The sequence below is a fragment of the Pristiophorus japonicus genome, unplaced genomic scaffold (assembly GCF_044704955.1).
Source record: "Pristiophorus japonicus isolate sPriJap1 unplaced genomic scaffold, sPriJap1.hap1 HAP1_SCAFFOLD_300, whole genome shotgun sequence".
In the NCBI taxonomy this organism is placed as follows: Eukaryota; Metazoa; Chordata; class Chondrichthyes; family Pristiophoridae; genus Pristiophorus; species Pristiophorus japonicus.
Window position 1 is genome coordinate 87,762 of NW_027252780.1, and position 21,024 is coordinate 108,785.

General features: G+C 47.9%; 1 protein-coding gene across 1 annotated transcript in view; it reads right to left on the minus strand.

Annotated features, from left to right (window-relative positions):
* Positions 1–21,024, minus strand: part of LOC139249290 (probable G-protein coupled receptor 139) — a gene marked incomplete at its 3' end in the record, with an annotated part of 98,320 nt that overhangs the window by 69,106 nt on the left and 8,190 nt on the right. Inside the window, exons 2-3 of the mRNA XM_070872287.1 lie at positions 18,571–18,763; positions 16,658–16,775 (exon numbers count right to left, since the gene is read on the minus strand). Coding sequence (XP_070728388.1) covers positions 16,658–16,775; positions 18,571–18,763 — 311 coding nt within the window. The remainder of the gene's footprint in view (positions 1–16,657; positions 16,776–18,570; positions 18,764–21,024) is intronic.

Here is a 21,024-nt window from a genome sequence, read left to right on the forward strand (position 1 = left end):
GACTGAGTTCCCTGTGTGACTGGACTGTGAACCCTGTGGCACTGGACTCTGACCCCTGTGTTACTGGACTCTGACAACTGTGGGCAGGGCTGTGATCCTTGTGGGACTGGACAGCCGCACAGTGGGACAGGACTGTAATCCCATTGGGACTGGACTGCGATCCCTGTGGGTCTGGACTGTGATCCTTGCGTGACTGCACTGTGACCCCTGTGTGACTGGACTGTGATCCTTGTGGGGCAAGACGGTGATCATGTGGGATTGGACTGTGTTCCCTGTGGCACTCGACTGTTATCCCTTCGGGACTGGACCGTGATCCATGTGGGACTGGACTGTGATCCCTGTGGGACTGGACTGTGATCCCTGTGGGACTGGACTGTGATCCCTGTGGTACTGGACTGTGATCCCTGTGGGAATGGACTGTGATCACTGTTGGACTTGACTTTGATACCTGTGGGACCGCAATGACATCCTTGTGGGACTGGACAGTGATCCCTCTGGGACTGGACTGTGTCCCTGTGGGACTGGACTGTGATCCCTGTGGGACTGGACTGTGAACTCTGTGCGACTGGACTGTGATCCCCTTGAGACTAGACTGTGACCCCATTGGGACTGGACTGTGACCCTTGTGCGACTGGAATGTGACACGTGTGCGAATGGACGTAACCCGTGTGGGACTGGACTGTGACCTTTGTGGGACTGGACAGTGATCCCTGTGGGACTGGACTGTGACCCCTGTGAGACTGGACTGTGATCTCTGTGGGACTGGACTGTGAACCCTGCGAGACTGGACTGTGACCCCTCTGGGACTGGACTGTGACACCAGTTGGACTGGACTCTGATCCCTGTCGGACTGGACTGTGATCCCTGTGGTATAGGACTGTGAACCCTGTGCGACTGGACTGTGTCCCCTGTGGGACTGGATTGTGAACCCTGTGGGACTGGACTGTAATCCCTGTGGGATAGGACTTTGATCCCTGTGAGACTTTACTGTGATCCCTGTGGGACTGGACTGTGATCCCTGTGGGACGGGAATATGATCCCTGTGGGATTGGACTGTGATCCTTGTGGGACTGGACTTTGATCCCTGTGGGACTGGACTGAGATTCCTCTGTTGACTGGACTGTGATCCCTTCGGGACTGGATTGTGATCCCTGTGGGATTGGACTATTATCCCTGTGGGACTAGACTGTGAACTTGTGGGACTGGACTGTGATCACTGTGGGATTGGACTGTTATCCCTGTGGGACTGGATTGTGAAACTGTGGGACTGGACTGTGATCCCTGTGGGTCTGGACTGTGATTCCTTCGGGACTGGACTGTGATCCGTGTGGGACTGGACTGTGATTCTTTCGGGACTGGACTGTGATCCCTGTGGGACAGGTCTGTGATCCCTGTGGGACTGGACTTTGATCTCTTTGGGAATGGACTGTGATCCCTGTGGGACTGAAATATTATCCCTGTGGGACAGGAATGAGATCCTTGTGGGACAGTACGGTGATCACTGTGTGATTGGACTGAGTTCCCTGTGTGACTGGACTGTGAACCCTGTGGCACTGGACTCTGACCCCTGTGTTACTGGACTCTGACCACTGTGGGCAGGGCTGTGATCCCTGTGGGACTGGACATTGATCCCCGTGAGACTAGACTTTGATCCCTGTGAGACAGGAATGTGACCCCAGTGGGCCTGGATATAAACCCTGTGGCGCTGGACTGTGATCCATGTGGGACTTCACTATGATCCATGTTGGACTGGACTGAGATCCCTGTTCTTCTGGACTGTGATCATTGTGGGACTGGACTGTAACCCCTGTGGGACTGGACTGTGATTCCTGTGGGACAGGAATGAGAACCTTGTGAGACAGGACGGTGAACAATGTGGGATTAAACTGTGTTCCCTGTGTGACTGGAATGTGAACCCAGTGGCACTGTATTCTGACCCCTGTGGCACTGGACTCTGACCCCAGTGGGCAGGACTGTGATCCTTGTGGGACTGGACCCCGCACAGTGGGACAGGACTGTAATCCCATTGGGACTGGACTGTGATCCATGTGGGACTGGACTGTGATCCTTCCGTGACAGCACTCTGACCCCTGTGTGACTGGACTGTAATCCTTGTGGGGCAAGACGGTGATCATGTGGGATTGGACTGTGTTCCCTGTGGCACTGGACTGTTATCCCTTCGGGACTGGAATGTGATCCATGTGGGACTGGACTGTGATCGCTTCGGGACTGGACTGTGATCCCTGTGCGACTGGACTGTTATCCCTGTCGGACTGGATTGTGATCCCTGTGGGACTGGACTGTGATCTTTTGGGACTGGACTGTGAGCCCTGTGGAACTGAACTGTGATGCCTGTGGGACTGGACTGTGATCCCTGTGGGACTGGACTGTGATCCCTGTGGTACTGGACTGTGACCCCTGTGGGAATGGACTGTGATCACTGTTGGACTTGACTGTGATATCTGTGGGACCGGAATGACATCCTTGTGGGACAGGACGGTGATCACTGTGCGATTGGACTGTGTTCCTTGTGGCACTGGACTGTGAACCCTGTGGCACTGGACTCTGACCCTTGTGGGCAGGTCTGTGATCCGTGTGGGACTGGACTCTGATCCCTGTGGGACTGTACACCCGCTCTGTGGTACTGGACTGTGATCCCAGTGGGACTGGACTGTGATCTCTGTGGGACTGAACTGTGATCCCTGTGATACAGGACTGTGATCCCTATGGGACAGGACTGTGATCCAATGGGACTGGACTGCAATCCCTCTGTGACTGGACTGTGGTCCCTGTGGGAGTGGACTGTGATCCCTGTGGGACAGGACTGTGATCGAGTGGGACTGGACTGCTATCCCTGTGGGACTGGAATGTGATCCCTGTGGGACTGGAATGTGAGCCCTGTGGAACTGGACTGTGATCCCTCTGGGACAGGACTGTTAACCCTGTTGATGGGTTGCGTAAAATTCCCATGAGTCCCTCTCCCTGAAAATTAAAGAAAATGGACTGTTAAAAATGAGCGTTGGTTTTTCAAGTGGAGATCTAAGTTTAAAAGGAAAAATACAAAAGGAGGCCAACCTCATGGTAACCCCCGCGGCTCCCACCCCCCTGTGCCCTGCCAGCGTTAGGACTTTTTGGAAATAGATTTCAAAATGGACCTAAATTACAGAAGCCTATGATCCCCTAAACATCAATGGGAAGGAGCATATCAATGTTAAGATTCCACAACATTTTGGCTGTGAAAAAGAGTTACCGAATACAGGAGGTGAGGCTAACCTCTATGAATCAAATTCGTGTGTTAAGGATCTTAGACTGTCGTGGGGAGCTATGCACCAACAATTCACCACCTAAAAGATAATCAAATTACGAGCCATTATCTAAACTACAGAACTCATCCAAATATGCAAGAAGCCAATTACCCAATCAACCACTCTGGAAATCATGGGCACAACTCGATGTCCAGGAAACGGGACAATCCTAAAATAGTGCAAAACCAGTGATAGCACATTATCACACGCTAATCGAATTACTGCTGACTAGCCCACCAAAAACACTGACAAAGGAGACATTTGAAACTCAATGGACAGAACAGTTTAAACAAAGCCCAAGAACTCATTAGGAGCGAAGATAAGGAACCCTGTTTTAGTATAACTGAAGGCCTGTTTGGCATTTAAGGGTGCGCCTCGTGACACTCTTCCGGTCGCAGTCTCGTGGCATAAGTTTAACCCCAGCCTCGAAAAGTGGGACCCCGAAATATCGGCGTGAAGAATCTCTAAAACTAAAAAGGACAGCACCACGACAGCAAACATGTTTTCACAACAACTATCGGAAAGTTCCAGACTGTTGCGACCAATCGAATCGTCAACGAGAACCAACGCAACAAAACCGAAGAAAAACTGAACATTGTTTCCACTCTACAAGCTGGTCCAACGCTACCAAGGGGTAAAACATTACCTATCTGAACTTTTAAGACGACCCTGACCAAGGAAAAGTGAATACTCAGCCCACAAGTCCGATACGACCAGGACAACTAAGGCAAACCCTGGAGTTGGAACTGACAAAAGGGAATTGTTGAGCATGGTCCCTGAAACCCCAGAGTTCTAACCTAGCTAGATCATGGGTCTGGGAGGTTGGGGTTTTTCTTACTGTTCCTACCTGTTGAAGTTCTGGTGTGTTTTCCCCTTCCAGGTTTAGTGCAGAAGTATTTTGGGAGGTGCGAGGACTGTGTTCTTTTAATCTGTTATATGTGTTATGTGTTCTTCCCAAATATACAGCATTTGAGTTGCTATTTCTCCCTATTTGTACCTGCTTACTGTGATTATTAAAAACGTGCCTTTTTACTCTGTCTGAACACGATAAAACCAGTTTTGCATCGTACGCAACTGACTCTGTCTCAGTTTCTCACAACCCCCAAATCAGTCCATAGTCTAGAATCCAGGGTGTGGGGCGCCTCGAAAACGCCAAGGTGTCAGAGAAACCTGACCAAAAACCAATCCTACATAATGGCGACCACAAAGGGACTGTTGCAAAAGGGATGAGAGGAGACAGACTTTGGTTGTGAGAAAAGAAGTAAAGTGGAAGCGAGGATTGCTTCCTATGTGGTCAGAAGAGTAAATGTAACAAAGAAGTGGGTCCGCGATCTGTTGCGTGCTGAGCCTCCAGGGGACGCTGCCGCCCAATGGGCAGAGGGTCAAACTCACAAAAAGGCAGTGGAAAAGGCAATGTGGCTGGTATGTCTGCATAAACAGGTCCAACTCTTAGATTTGACAGTAGAGAAACTAAGGGCTAAACTGAGAGAGGCAGAGGAACAGTCTAGTGCACAGACAATCATAGGGGAAAGGTTAATGAGAGAGTTACATGAGCACAACAAGGAAAGGCTTTACACAGAGAAGACGTTCAGGAATGGGTTGGATTAAATGCAGTGTCAGGTCACATAGGCTAAGAAAAATGAATGAGGACTGCAAGCAGAGAATGCTCGCCTTAATAGACAAATTAAAGAGCAGGAGGAGAGAGTCAAAGACATCCAAGCAGCCTACAGAGTAATCAGCACTCAGGGGTTTGAGTCGGGAGATCGCGGCCTCTGCCAGCAGCAAATTGAAAGTTTAAACCGCGCTCTGTCCAGGGCAAGAGGCATGGTGTGCTTCATAATTCCGGGTACGACCCGGGCAGACCTGGAAGAGCAGGAGAAAACTGTTCAGTCACACCCTGTATGGCCGGGGAACAACCCGGTTGGTGCAGCAGGAGGGAGGGACAATTGCTCAGGCAGGCAGGGAGTACGGACCACCACCACCTGTGGTGCTGGGGCTTAACTCGGTTTGGCAGCAGGGAGAGAAGGGCGAGCCAGAACTGAAAGAGTCGGAGCCGGGACCAATGTGTCTGGTCCGGCAGCAAAAGTTCAGCGAGTGTTGGTGGAGCACCGGGCGGTTCTTGAGAGCCAATTCGTTGTTCCCCACACGACCCAACAGTGGAGGGCTATGGTAAGCTACCTGAGTAAGCTCACACGTAAGGGAGACCCCTCCGTCCACTTCATGGAAGTGGAACAGGCAGCCGAGATTAGCGGGTGTGATGATTCAGAGCAGGTAAATCTGTTCCTTTTTTCCCTGGACAGCAATCTGTACCAGTCCCTTTCGGCGGAGTGCTGAAAGGGTAGGGGTACATATGATGATGTCCGGGATGAAGGTCTGGAGGCCATGGGTCTAAATGAAGGAAGACCCTTCTCCCGAGTGGACAAGACAGTGCAGTTCGTGGGAGAAACCCCTCAGGCTTTCGCTGACAGGCTGTGGCCTGTGTATCAGCGAGCCTGCAGTATGGCTCTCGACCGGGCTAACCTTACACCGGGAGAACGGGCACAATGGCTCCGGAGCATAGTGGCCAACAGCCTGCCCCGGATCACAGCCAGAACAGAGCTTTGGTTTGACCAAAGGGACCCCCAAGCCACCGAGGAAACAGTGATCAGGCAACTGACCATGGCATATCGGAATGCAGGGGGGAAGAGCACCCACCCAAGGGAAAGGTACATGAGTTAAAACACAGTCAGGGAAAGAAAGAGTGGCACCAGGAAGCGGGTAACCCTCCGAAACCAAGCGCAACTTCTTTGGGTGCAGGAATCATGGACATTGGCGGAAGGACTGCAGGAATCCCTAGAAGGACAGGGTAGGAAAGAATCCCACAGTCCCAGCCAAAAAGACCGAGCCGTCGGTCACTCCCCAAACATTTGAGACCATGGTGGCCGCATTCCGAACCGTACTAATGGGTCCGGGGAAGGTAGCCACGGCCACCGGTACAGTGATACCACCAATCTCATCTCACCCAGATTTATGACCAGATCCAGCGCAACCTGTCTCCCTGTGTCCCGAGTGTACGGTGCCTGGAAACGACCGTATGTCGAAATGGAGATGGGGAGAGTAAAGGGGACTTATTTTCTGGACACTGGAGCATCATGCACCATAATCTGTGCAGATGAACCCACAGCCTCACCTCTATCAAACGGGACCTCGTACAGCCTGGTGAGATTCACGGGCAATGAACAGGCTGGGTCATTCTCCATCCCGCTGTCCATTCAATTAGGAACACTGCACACTCAGTGGACGTGTGTCCTGATGAAGTGGGAGCAGGAGGGAAAAGGAATCCTGGGGGCCGACTTTATTATAGGTCACCGGATTCTAGTGGATAGAAGAAACCATTGTCTGTGGTGGCAGCCTGTACCGATAAAGAAAGTGAGGTAGCTGTCATCCCAGAGAAACAAGGAAAGGGGACCCTGTGTACAATGAAGAAAAGGGAGGGTTACGACCTTGAATTACTGGTCAGTAACACTCCAGTGGAGTAGCATGCTGCTGTGCGAGTACATCTCGCCACATTTGCCACTCACAAACATGATTTTCGGAGAATAAATTGGATCGAGGTCAGTGTGAGTGGGAACCCCATGACCCGACCAGAAAAGCTGTACAATTTCCCCAGGGAAGCAGAGGCAGACATGGAAACGACCATGAGTTCTTTGGTTAAACAGGTGGTATTGAGACCGATAGCCACCCATGTGAACTCTCCACTGTGGCCGGTTAAGTGACCGGAGAATTTCTGGAGAGCCACGGTGGGCTACCGGCTACTCAACCGTAACATCCCGGCCTTTCACCCATGGTCGCAGCTGTCGCTGACCTCATTGGAAGTATCCCAGCATCCGCGACCACCTTCACGGTGCTGGATATTTCCAACGGGATTTGGACCATTCCCTTGCGAAAGAGGACCAGTACAAGTTCGTTTATACATTGGAACTGCCTGCCCCAGGGTTTTCACAACAGCCCCAACACTTTTCATCAATGCATGGCTAACTGCTAGAAGGGTTTAGCAGACCCCGGCACCTGGTCCAGTATGTGGACGACCTGATCCTATTCACCGATGAGGGTGAGCAGCATGGTCCACTGCAGGCCGAGCTGCTGGAGCTACTTAGGGAGGAAGGTTTTAGCGTTAACCCCAAGGCAGCGCAGATCGGTCAAAACGAAGTAAAGTTCCTGGGACTGACGGCTCGCGCTGGGGAAAGAGCCTTTGATAAGGCTAGAACGGAGGCAGTACAGGAATTACCAGCCCCCAACTCAGTAACGGGAGTGAGATCTTTTCTGGGACTAACAGGGCACTGCAGAGAATTCATTGAGGATTATGCTGCTATAGCAGCCCCTCTGTTCCGGCTCCTACACAAGGGAGTGGAGCGCGATTGGGACCAGGGTTGCGAGGTAGCATTTAAACAACTCAATTAAAGGCTGCAGACCTCACCGGCCCGAGGAGCGATTGATCGGCGGAGAGAGTATTTCCTGCAGTTGTCAGCCAGCGGAGACAGTCTGAGCACAGTGCTGTTGTAGGAACGGCACGGCCAGCTGAGACCGGTGGTTTACTCCTCCAGGATACTCACCAATGTGGAAAAGGGATACCCCAACTGTGAGAGGCACCTAGTGGCCACTCACTGGCTGTGAAGAGATCTTTAATCTTCACAGGAGGGTCCCCTATCACACTCCTCACCCACCATACGCCTACCCAGATGCTCCTGAATGGGAGAATTAAGGATGGGACAGTGAGCAGGGCTCGCATCGCTCGCTGGACCCTACACCTCTCCCAGATGGACCTAAGGATAAAAGGCCTGTGCGAGCCAAGGCTCGCAGCTAACAGGATCTACCCGGGGACAGCCCAACGGTGCTCTGTCGAAGGGGTATTGGAAGTCAACGTAGGTTTTCGGGCCGGGATACACCCCTCGGGCCGCGAAATCTACGTGGACGGTTCGAGCACAGTAATTGTTGATGAATGACTTACAGGGTGCGGAGTCTATGTCCCAGAGGCCAACATTACCCTGAATATTAAACTCCGCAGCACCATGACTGCCCAGCATGCTGAACTGTCCACGGTGGTATATGTGGTCACACACCCCGAGAAATTCCCTACACCGTGCACGATTTGCTCGGACATTATGTTTACATGCAACTCGTGTCCGGAGTACTTGGCCATCTGGTCCCGTCAGGAGACCTTTGGCAATCAAGCCCCTGCTGGAAAAGATCATGACGGCCTTCGGGGAGGAAAGGGAGAATTATGTTCACAATGTGAAAGACCACTGAACCACTGAACATCGAGGTCAAGGAAACCAGCAGGCAGACGTGCGGCTAAGGAGGGTGCTCGCACAGGGAAGTTTCGGGATCCTTACGCCCTGGACCCCATAGCAGCAGTTAGGGGCAGGGTATGAACGGCAGACAGGGCAGGGGTGGTATTAGCGCCGGACCTGAAAACAGTTCAAACCCAGGATCTAGTCCTAAGACCCGTTTTAAATGCACTAACCAAGGGAGAAAAGGTAGAAGGACCATACGGCGCAGCAGCCATGACCATTAAAGAAGGCATGCTGTTCAGGGGAGAGCAATGGGTAATGCCACAGCAACACAGGAGGGAATTTGCAACTGGCACTTAAGGGTCCAGGAGCGGGGCAGCCCGGACCTGAGACCACCTGGCAACGGGTGGAACAGGCAGGGTGGTGGCCGAGCCTCAGGGAGGATGTCCGCGAGTTCTGCGCCGAATGCCTAGTGTGTGCTGCTGACAACTCTGACCCCCAGAAAAGGAAGGTTTCTATGGAACACATCAGGAGGATAGAGGGACCATGGCAGTCGATTCAGATCGACTACATCGGGCCCCTACCCACCGCCCAGGGAGGCGGTAAAGACTGCCTAGTCCTGGTGGATGTGTTCTCCAAATGGTTTGAAGCCTCTCCATGCCGAACAGCCACCGCTTTAGGAACGGCTAGGATCCTTGTGAAAGAGGTAATCCCCGGTGGGGACTACCACAGTATGTGGAGTCTGACCAGGGGAGCCACTTCACAGGTCACCTAATGCAGGCAACCCTTAATACGCTCGGCATTCAAGGGAAATGGCATGTTGCCCACAACCCACAGTCATCAGGTATTGTGGAGCATTAAACCGCACCATTAAAGGAAGGCTGCGGAAGGAGACGGGGGACTCACCCCAAAAATGGGTAGAGGACTTACCGCTGATCCTAATGGGGATCCGGGGGAGCCAGTCACAGAGCTCGGGGTATTCCCCACACAAGCCCATGACTGGGAGGGCCATGCGAACCCCCACCCATGTCCCCGCCCCGGTGCTCACGGAAGGTCAGCTCAGAGAGGTGAACCGGGACCGTATTTTCAAGAATATGTTTGAACACCTCAAGCAGATACACTGGCAAGCTGCTGATAACATGGAGAAGCAGCATCGGAGCGAGCGATTGCTGCTAGAACCCCGCTAGCACCACGAATGGGAGATAGAAGATCAGGTGATGCTTTGGAATTTGTCCCGGGTTGGAACATTTGAAGCCCTATATATGGGAACATGCCACATTGTGGACAAGTCAAGCCCCATGGTCTATGCCATAAAGATGCACGAACAGGTTCCATATCAACCAATGTAAGCTGTTTAAACCAGGGGAGCCCGAAAAACGTACGAAGCAGCCAGCAGCCGCTGGCTGTGAAAGTCCAAAAGGTGGCGGGGCAGCCAGACAAACAGGGCAGGTGGGAGCGGGGAACTGCGTTACTGGAGGGAGGATCCCACCAATTGCTTAGGACTTGGATGCACCCCCAGTAACAGTAGCCACAAGAAGGACTACCCACACAACACAGCCAAAAGCCCCTTGGTCACCAGCGCCCCAGTTCCAGTGGCTCGGTCCAGGTAAGGCCGCCACTAGGAAGGGGACACCCAAGGTCAGGAAGCGCTCTAAAGATAAGGGCCCTCAGCCTGCAGTTTCAGGCTGCGCAAAACCTACAGAGCAGGACACTGCGGCCACACCAAAAGGGGCAGTGTGCTGCATCATCGAAGGGAACAGTTCCCCGATCGCTCGCCTGGGACACAGGACAAACCCCAGTAACATTAGTGAGAGTCCTCTGGATGTTGAAGCTCAGGCCGCCTTACTTGCAGCCTTACAAGATGACCAGGAGCTGTCCCAAGTGGAGGTAAACAGGAATTAGCCTGGCCACCCTGAGACGGGTGGCAGATGTACATATATAGCGATGTGAATTTAAGGATGTTTAAAATATGAATTTATGTATGTTTAGTGAATGACTTAGAATAGTGTAAGATTTACCTGTGTAATGATATGTATATATGTATTAGTTAACTGGGGTAAGGAAAATAATCTACCTGTGCAGCTGGTAAAAGAAGCACAGGACGGGTAATACCCGGGAATAAGAGGAATCTGCTGGTATGGTTATTAAGGAAGCACTGGTAAGGTAACAAGCAGAACGATTGTGAGACAAACTTAAAAGCAACCAGTCCACCTGGAACTGAATAAGACAGCCAGTCAATTAAAGACTATGAGCCCAACTTGGAACTCAGTCACCTTTGTCAAGCCAGAGAGCTTTCTCAGGGCAAGACAATCTGTTTTATGTGCCCCTGCAGGAAAGAGGGCAGTATGACAAGGATCGTGTTCCTGCTCGCCCTGATAAGGAAGAGCAGCAGCGACTGAGGAGACGTGCAACAATCCCTCATTTACGGGTGTCCAGTGAGTGAGAGCAGTTTTTGCATTAAATGCGAGGCACCAGTTAAAGTGGCCCAATAATGGATTGTACCCATTCCTGAGCCCTACACTGTTCACCTCACAGTCACCGACAATTTCACACATCTACAAGACTATGGAACATATTTTGGTTCTGCAATTCCTCCTCTACCCGAACATCTTGCCTCTTTGTTGAAAGCTATGGAAATATCGCAAAAACATTTCTACACTCGAGAACAAAAGACATTTAAGATAGGGAGTGAGATCTTGGCTATCAGAGTTCCACCCTGGTGGGACATTTTCGGAAATATAGAAATCCCTTCTTGGATCAGGATAGCCTCCCCTCTTTTGGTAGTATGTCAGCTCGGGATAGTGCTGTATCTGTGGCGTTCCAAGTGCAAAGGGGAGAACCGAAGGCACCAATATCGATATTACAGGATGGTGGACAAACCTGAGAAACCCTATTAGCAATTTAAGTTTATAATGTTGTGTGATATATTCGAAATATGTATTATTCTTGTGAAGTGCAGCGTAACTTGCCGATATGCCTGTGAAAGAAAAAGGATGTAACTGAATGCTGCATCATGTAAAGCAAAATGTATGTTATGGCTTCGGGAAGGTTAGCTCTTGAGAGTCAGGAATTTCTGCTCACCTGTAAAGTGATACATTGGTTGAATAGTGTCATGGTGGGGACTGAAGTGTTCACAAAAATTCCCATTAATCCTTCTCCCTGAAAATGAAAGAAAAGCTCATTTTGGCTTGTTAAAAATGATCTTTGGAATTTTCAAGTGGAGATCTAAGTTTTAAAAGCAAAATCGCAAAAGGGGGCAAACCTCATGGACCCCCCCTCCTCACCCCACAGTGTTTGGACTTTTTGAAAAGAAAATACAAAATGGACCTAAATTACAGAAGTCTGAGATCTCCTAAACGTCTATGGGAAGGAACATATCATTTTTAAGATTCCACAACATTTTTTTCTGCTGCGAAACAGAGTGACCGAATACAGGAGGTGGGACGAACCTCTGTGAAGCAACTTCGTGTGTTAAGGATCTCAGACTGTCTGGGGAACTATGCAGCACCAATTTTCCCCCTAAGAGAAAATCAAATTACCAGCCATTATCTAAACTACAGAACTCATCCAATATATGCAAGAAGCCAATTACCCAGTCAACCACTATGGAAAGCATTGGCCCAACTAGGTGTCCAGGAAACTGGACAATCCTAAAACAATGCAAAACCAGTGATAGCACATTATCACACCATAATCGAGTTACTGCTGACTCGCCCACGAAAAACACTGACAAAGGAGACATTTGAAAAGCAAAGGACAGAACAGTTTAAACAAAGCCCAAGAACTGATTTGGCGCGAAGATAAGGAAGCCTGTTTTAGTATAAATGAAGGCGTGTTCTGGCAGTTAAGGGTGCTTCTTGAGACACTATTAAGGTAGCAGTCTCATTGCATAAGGTTAACACCAGCCTTGAAAAGTGTGGCCCCTAAACATCCAGGAAAGGAATCTCTAAAACACAGAATGATAGCACCACGACCGCAAACAGGCTTACAAAATCACTTACGGAAAGTTTCGGTTCATCGCAACCAATCAAACAGTAAACCGGAACCAACCCGACAAAACCGAAGAAAATACGAACTATTTTGCACTCTACAACCTGTTCCTAAGCTATCAAGGAGTAATGCATTACCTAATGGAACTTTGAAGATTATCGTGACCAAGAAAAAGTGAATACACACTCCACAAGTCCAATACGCACATTACCGCATCAGCGGACTCAGCCCAATTGAAAATGCGACGCAGGTTGAGGTCCCCAACAAGGTCCGGGGTACAGACTACAGAACCCGGACAACGAAGGCGAACCCCAGAGTTTGGAACAGGACCAGTACAACTAAGCGAATCCGGGAGTTGGAAATGTCAAAAGGGAATTTATGAGCATGGTCCCTGAAACCCCAGAGTTCTAACCGAGCTAGATAGTGGGTCTAGGAGGTTGGCGTTTTTCTTACTATTCTGGTGTGTTTTCCCCTTCCAGGTTTAGCGCATAAGTATTTTGGGAGGTGGGAGGACTGTGTTCTTTTAATCTGTTTTATGTGTTATGTGTTCTTCCCAAATATATAGCATTTGAGTTGCCATTTCTCCCTATTTGTACCTGATTACTGTATTATTACAAACTTGCATTTTTACTCTATCTGAACACAATAAAACCAGTTTTGCATTGCCAACTGACTCTGTCTCAGTTTCTCACAGCCGCCAAATCAGTCCACAGTCTAGAATCCAGTGTGTGGGACGCCTCGAAAACGCCAAGGAGTCAGAGAAATCTGACAAAAACCACCCCCTGCACCACGCATTCATTTCTCTATCTTGGTATTTTTGTACCCACCATCACATGGTACCGGTAGCAACCATGAGATTACAACCTTGGAAATAGAAACTTAGAAACATGCAAAATAGGTGCAGGAGTAGACCATTCGGCCCTTAGATCCTGCCCCACCATTCGATAAGATCATGGCTGATCATTCCCTCAGTAACCCTTTCCTGCTTTCTCTCCATACCCCGTGATCCCTTTAGCCGTAAAGGCCATATCTAACTCCCTCTTGAATATATCCAATGAACTGGCATCAACAACTCTCTGCTGCAGGGAATTCCACAGGTTAACAACTCTGTGAGTGAAGAAGTTTCTCCACATCTCAGCCCTAAATGGCCTACCCCTTATCCTAAGACTGTGTCCCCTGGTTCTGGACTTCCCCAACATCGGGAACAATCTACCAGCATCTAACCTGTCCCGTCCCGTCAGAATCTTGTATGTTTCTACGAGATCCCCTCTCATCCTTCTGAACTCCAATGCATAAAGGCCCAGGTGATCCAGTCTCTCCTCATATGTCAGTCCTGCCATCCCGGAAATCAGACTGGTGAACCTTCGCTGCAATCCCTCAATAGCAAGAATGTCCTTCCTCAGATTAGGAGAGCAAATTTGAACACAATATTCCAGGTGAGGTCTCACCAAGGCACTGTACAACTGCAATAAGACCTCCCTGCTCCTATACTCAAATCCCCGAGCTATGAAGGACAACGTAACACTTGCCTTCTTTACCGCATGCTGTACCTGCATGCCAACTTTCAATGACTGATGAACCATGACACCCACGTCTCGTTGCACCACCCCTTTTCCTAATCTGCCACCATTCAGATAATATTTTGTCTTCGCTATTTTTCCCCCAAAGTGAATAACCTCACATTTATCCACATTATACTGCATTTGCCATGCATTTGCCCACTCGCCTAACCTGTCGGATCACCCTGCAGCCTCATAGCATCCTCCTCACAGCTCACACCGCCACCCAGTTTAGTGTCATCTGCAAACTTGGAGATATTACACTCAATTCATTCACCCAAATCATTGATATATAGTGTAAAGAGCTGTAGACCCAGCACTGAGTCCTGCGGCACTCCACCATTCACTGCCTGCCATTCTGAAAAGGACCCGTTAACCGACTCTCTGCTTTCTCTCTGCCAACGAGTTTTCTATCCACGTCAATATATTAATCCCAAATCCATGTGTTTTAACGTTGCACACCAATTTCTTGTGTGGGACCTTGTCAAAAGCCTTTTGGAAGTCTAAATACACCACATCCAGTGGTTCTCCCTTGTCCACTCTACTAGTTACATCCTCAAACAATTCCAGATTTGTCAAGCATGATTTCCCCTTCATAAATCCATGCTGACTTGGACCGATCCTGTCACTGCTTTCCAAATGCGCTGCTATTTAATCCTTAATAATTAATTCCAACATTTTCCCCACTACTGATGTCAGGCTAACTGGTCTATAATTACCCGCGATCTCTCGCCCTTGTTTTTTAAAAAGTGGTGTTACATTAGCTATCCTCCAGTCCATAGGAACTTATCCCGAGTCGATAGACTGTTTATAATTATCATCAATGCATCCACTATTTCAAGGGCTACTTCCTTAAGTACTCTGGGATGCAAACTATCAGGCCCCGGGCATTTATCGGCTTTCAATCACATCAATTTCCCGAACACAATATCCCGCATAATGAGGATATCCTTCAGCTCCTCCTTCTCACTCGACCCTCGGTCCCCTAATACTTTCGGAAGGTTATCAGTGTCTTCCTTCGTGAAGACAGAACCAAAGTATTTGTTCAATTGGTCTGCCATATCTTTGTTCCCCATTATAAATTCACCTGAATCCGAGTGCAAGGGACCTACGTTTGTGTTCACTAATCTTTTTCTCTTACATGTCTATAGAATAATTTTCAGTCAGATTTTATCTTCCCAGCAAGATTCATCTCGTACTCTATTTTCCCCTTCTTAATTAAAACCTTTGTCCTCCTCTGCTGAATTCTATATTTCTCCCAGTTGTCAGGTTTGCTGCTTTTCCTTGCCAATTTATATTCCTCTTCCTCAGATATAACACTATCTTAAATTTCCCTTGTTAGCCACGGTTGATCCACCTTCCCTGTTTCATTTTTACTCCAGACAGGGAGGTACAATTGCTGATCTTCATCCATGTGATCTTTAAATGTTTGCCATTGCCTGTCCACCATCAACCCTTTAATTATCATTTGCCAGTCTATGCTAGCAAATTCACGCCTCAAACCATTGAAGTTACCTTTCCTTAACTTCAGGACTCTAGTTTCTGAATTAACTGTGTCACTCTCCATCCTAATAAAGAACTCTAACATGTTATGGTCTCTCTTCCCCAAGGGGCCTCGCACAACAAGATTTCGAATTCGTCCTTTCTCATTACACATCACCCAGTCCAGGATGGCCAGCTCCCTGGTTGGTTCCTCGACATATTGGTCTAGAAAACCATCCCTAATACACTCTTGGAAATCCTCCTACACCGCATTGCTACCAGTTTCATTAGCCCAATCAATATGTAGATTAAAGTCACCCATGATAACTGTTGTACCTTTGTTGCATGCATCCATTATTTATTGTTTGATGCTGTCCCCAACCTTCCTACTGCTGTTTGGTGGTCTGTCCACAATTCCCACTAGCGTTTTCTGACCCTTGGTATTCCGCAGCTCCAACCCTACCGATTCTCATCATCCAATCTAATGTCCATTCTTTTATTGCATTAATTTCCTCTTTAATGAACAATGTCACCCCGCCTCCTTTTCCTTCCTGTCTATCCTTCCTAAATGTCGAATACCTCTCGATGTTGAGTTTAATCTCTGTCCTCGCTGCTAAACTCTGCCTGCAGGACCTCCTCCCTCTTTCTTCCAGTGTCATTGTTACTGATATGGACCAGGAGATCTGACTGTTTACCCTATCCCCCAGAATGTTTTGCAGCATCTCGGTGACATCCTTGATCATGGCACCAGGTAGGCAACATCCCAGCCTGGAGTGGCCTCTACGGCCGCAGAAACTGCTGTCTGCTCGCCTGATTATCGAATCCCCGACCACTAATGCTCCTCCATTCTCCTTCCTCCACCTGTAAAGCTGTGCCATCCATGGTGGCGTGGACTTGTCTCGCTCTTCGGTCCCAGAGTCACCATCGCCCTCACCAGTACTCAGAAAAGAATACGGGTGAAATTCTCAGAGAAATAGAGAGAGTGAGAGAGGGGATTTGGGGGTTTTAGCTGCTTTGAATGTGGAAACGTGCCCAGGCCCAGATGAATTACATCCTCGGCTGTTGAGCGAATCAAGAGAGGAAATAGCAGAGGGGTTGACCTTAATTTTCTCATCCACTTTGGATTCGGGCTTAGTGACAAAGCACTGGACGATTGTTGATGTGATACCCTTGTTTAAGAAGGCAGAAAGAGATAGCCCGAATAACTACAGGCCTGTCAGCTTATCCACAGTGGTGGGAAAATTATTGAAAAAAATCTTGAAGGACAAGATAGATATAGATTAAGAAAGGCAAGGATTATTCAGGGACAGTCAGCACGGATTTGTTGAGGGAAAATCCTGTGTTACTCACCTGCTTGCATTTTTCAAGGAGGCAACCTGGCGGATCGATGAGGGCAGTGCATATGACTTAGTGTACATAGACTTTAGCCAAGCTTTTGATAAGGTCCCACATTGTAGATTGGTCCAGAAGGTAAAAGCCCATGGGATCCAGGGCAAAGTGGCAAGTTGGAGCCAAAATTGGCTTAGAGTTAGGAAGCAGGAGTTAATGTTTGTTGGATGTTTTGTGACTGGAAGCATGATTCCAGTGCGTTTCCGCGGGACTCAGTTCTGCGTCCCTTGCTTTTTGTGGTATACATCAATGATCTAGATTTGAATATGATGGGTGTGATTAAATAGTTTGCAAATTAACATAAAATTGTCTGTGTGGTTAAAAATGAAGAGGAAAGCCATGGACTGCAGCAGGAGGATTGTAATCCACTGGTCAGGTGGGCAGAACAGTAGCAAATTACATTTAATTCCGAGAAGTGTGACGTAATGCCCTTAGAAAGGGGAGACACGTTAAAAGGTAGGTCACATAGAAGTGTAGAGGAACAACGGGAACTTGGAGTGCTTCTCCACAAGTCCTTGAAAGTCGCATACGAGGTGGATAAGATGGTTCAGAAGACATACGGTCTGTTTGTCTCTATTTGTCGAGGCATAGAATACAAGAGCAGGGAGGTTATGCTTAATTTATAACATACACTGGTTAGGCCACAGCTGGAATACTGCGTGCAATTCTGTTCGTGCTATAGTAGGAAGTACGTGATTTCACTGGAGAGGGTGCAGACGAGATTTACGAGGATGCTGCCTGGAATGGAGAATTTTAACTTTGAGGGCAGAGTGGACAGGCTGGGTTTGTTCTCCTTGGAACATAGGACGCTGAGGGGAGACCTCATTGAGGTATATAACATTTTGAATGGCCTGGATATAGTGGATAGCAAGAGCCTCTTTCCCTTTCTGGACGGATCATTTACGAGGGAGAATAGGTTTAAGGTGGTTAGTTGTAGAATTAGAGGCGATTTGAGGGGAACATTCTTCACGCAGCGGATTGTGTGGGGTTTGTAACTCGCTGCCTGGAAGGGTGCTGAAGGCAGAAACACTCACCACATTTAAAATGTGCTTGCATGGGAACTTGAAGTTACTTAACCTGCAGGATTACGGACCTGGAGCAGGTAATTGGGACTAAACTGGATAACCTCTTATTGGCTGGTGCAGACACGATGGTAAGTACATCATGGAAACTATTAACGCCAGAGTTATCTCCTTGCCTAGTTTCGATCGCCTAGATGGGTCGGAAAGGAATTTTCCCATATTTTTTTACCCAATTCGCCAGGATTTTGACCTGTTTTTTTGGCCCTCCCATGAGATCACATGGTTCCAGGTGGGGTGGAGTGTAAATTGTTGCAATTCATGGGTTATCGCATGACTGTTTGAGCATGGTGCTCTTTACCTGTCCAGCGTTGTTCATTGTTCATAGATTTATATGTCACCTTCAGGGCTGCTGACCGAGGGCCGTGTGTCTTTGTCAGCTGGTGGGGACACAATGGGCTAAAGTGGCATCTTTCTCCGCTTTAAATTTCGATGTTTTTATATCCTATGTTTGTATGTTAGTGAGTGAGATGGACTCAGGGGACTCGGTCACTACCTGCCTGGATCTGCTCTGCTGTCTGGTCCACAACCACTGCCTCTCTGCCTGCAAAGGTTTAAGCTGCGGGGTGACCACCTCTAGAATTGTGCTATGCCCGATATTCTCAAACTCGCGGATGCATCGCAGTGACTCCAGCCGCCACTCAATCTGCGAAACGCGGAGCTCGAGTTGCTGGAGCTGGTAACACTTTCTGCACAAGAATCGTATAAGCTATGTGGACTTCCCAAGTTGCACAGGATGTGAACGCCACGGGACTGAGCTGTCCTGCCATGCATCTATTTAATCGACAAGGATCTAACTCAGCAGATATAAACTTAAACCTTAATAAATAAACACTCAACAGCTACTCACCAATCAGTTCCTTCACTTGTGTCGAGGTCAGTTTTCCAACTCTGACATCACTCTGTCCCATTCCCTCTATAGCAGGAAAGGGCAACTGAGGTGAATTATCAGCTATGATCATATTGAATGGTGGTGCAGGCTCGAAGGGCCGAATGGCCTACTCCTGCACCTATTTTTTCCGATTTTCTATGTTTCTATGTTTCTATTCTGCCTCTGTTGAGTTGCTCCCACTCTCGCTCTGCTCCCGCTCTGGTCTCGCCCAGGTCTGCTTCCTCCTCCGGTCTGGGGCCTGCACGCAGAAACACAACTACTGCCCAATACCGGGACCTGTATACAGAAACTCAACACTTGTACAGAGCGGAACTGAGCAGCAGCAACTGGCCTATTCACCGCACACATACTAGACACCCTGCATCTGACCACTGTCGGCTGGAGCAAACAGATACTGAACCTCTGTCCACAAATAGACTGAACACTCAAAAATTGACCAATTGTCCGCATCCTGACCAAACATTGAGAAACTGAGCATTTCATCACAAGCTCACTGAATACCCAGAAATTGACTATTAAGTGACGAATGAATGAAAGGATTAACTTTTCTCCCTTGGACATTACATTTGGAAATTTAAAGATAAACTGAAAGGCAAAAATGTGCAGAAACTTCGAGCAACTTACAACAGGCTTTTGGTTTACAAAACAATTTTAGTTGGCAAAACAACTGAGTTGCAAAAAGAGTGCTGAGATCGACAGAAATCCAAAAAATCAATAAAAATACAACATCTTCGTTCTCATGGTCCAGGCAAACTTCCAACATTTTATGAACACAGCCATGTGGTGAAAATGAGACTTTTCTTGCTTTTAGTTCACACCTCAACTGAAAGAAATCGCCTAAAAATGTTCCTTGTGGATGCCTAATCAAAATGTAATTTGTAAGTGCACAGTTACCCGCTCCTTAATAATGGAATCCAGCATTTTCCCGACGGCTGATATCAGACTAACTGGCCTATAGTTCCCTGTTTTCTCTTCCCCTCCTTTCTTGAATTTTACATTTGCTACCTTCCACTCCGCTGGGATCATTTTGGAATCTAGGTACATTGGGAAAATCACTACCAATGCATCCACTATATCTGCAGCCACTTCATTTTAGAACCCTCGGATGTAGACCATCAGGTCCATGGGATTTGTCACGTTTAGTCTCTTTAGTTGCTCAAGTACTTTTTCTACTCTTCTTAATTATGTTGTGTTCCTCATTAAATTAACCCCTTGTCCCCACACTTCTTTGTATGTTAATGTATCTCCGACTGCGAAGCAGATACAACAGATTTCTCTTCATTTGCTCATTCCCCATTATAATATTTCCTGGCCTAGCTGCTGAGTGACCAATTCTTACATCTGCTCCTCTCTTCCTTTTCACATACGTTCAAATGCTCTTACAAACTATTTGGAAACGCCATGCTAGTTTACTCTCATATTCGATGTTGTCACATTTTATCAATTATTTGTCATCATTTCTTGTTTTCTGAAACTCTCCGAATCCTCAGGCTTTCTGCTATTCTTGCTATTCTTCACAACATTATAAGCCTCCCCTTTTAATCTAATACTCTCCCTAACTTCTTCACTTATCTACGGATATATCACATATTCCATTGAGATTTTATTTATCAATGGGGTCTATGTTCGTTGTGAATTTTCAAACATTTCTTTAAAAGAATACAACTATTTATCTGCAGTCTTAAATTGTAATCACATTTGTCAACCTACAATAGCAGCTCACCCCTCAAACTATATAAAAACAAAATATCGCGGGTACTTGAATCTGAAATATAAACAAACGATATCATTGGCTTTATTTATTTTTAAGAATCTCGTTTCAGAACTAATAATTCACTCTCAAAATCAGCGTGAAACTCTACCACACTGTGATCATTCCTCCACAGCGGATCCTTTACTATGAGATGAATAATTAACCCCGTCTTTTCAAACAAAACACCCTGTAAAACAGCCTGTTCGCTGGCTGGTTCCATGAAGTATTATTCCAGGAAACTGCCTCGAACGCATTCCATGAACTCAACCCCCAGACTACCCTTGCCAATTTTATTTGCCTAGTCT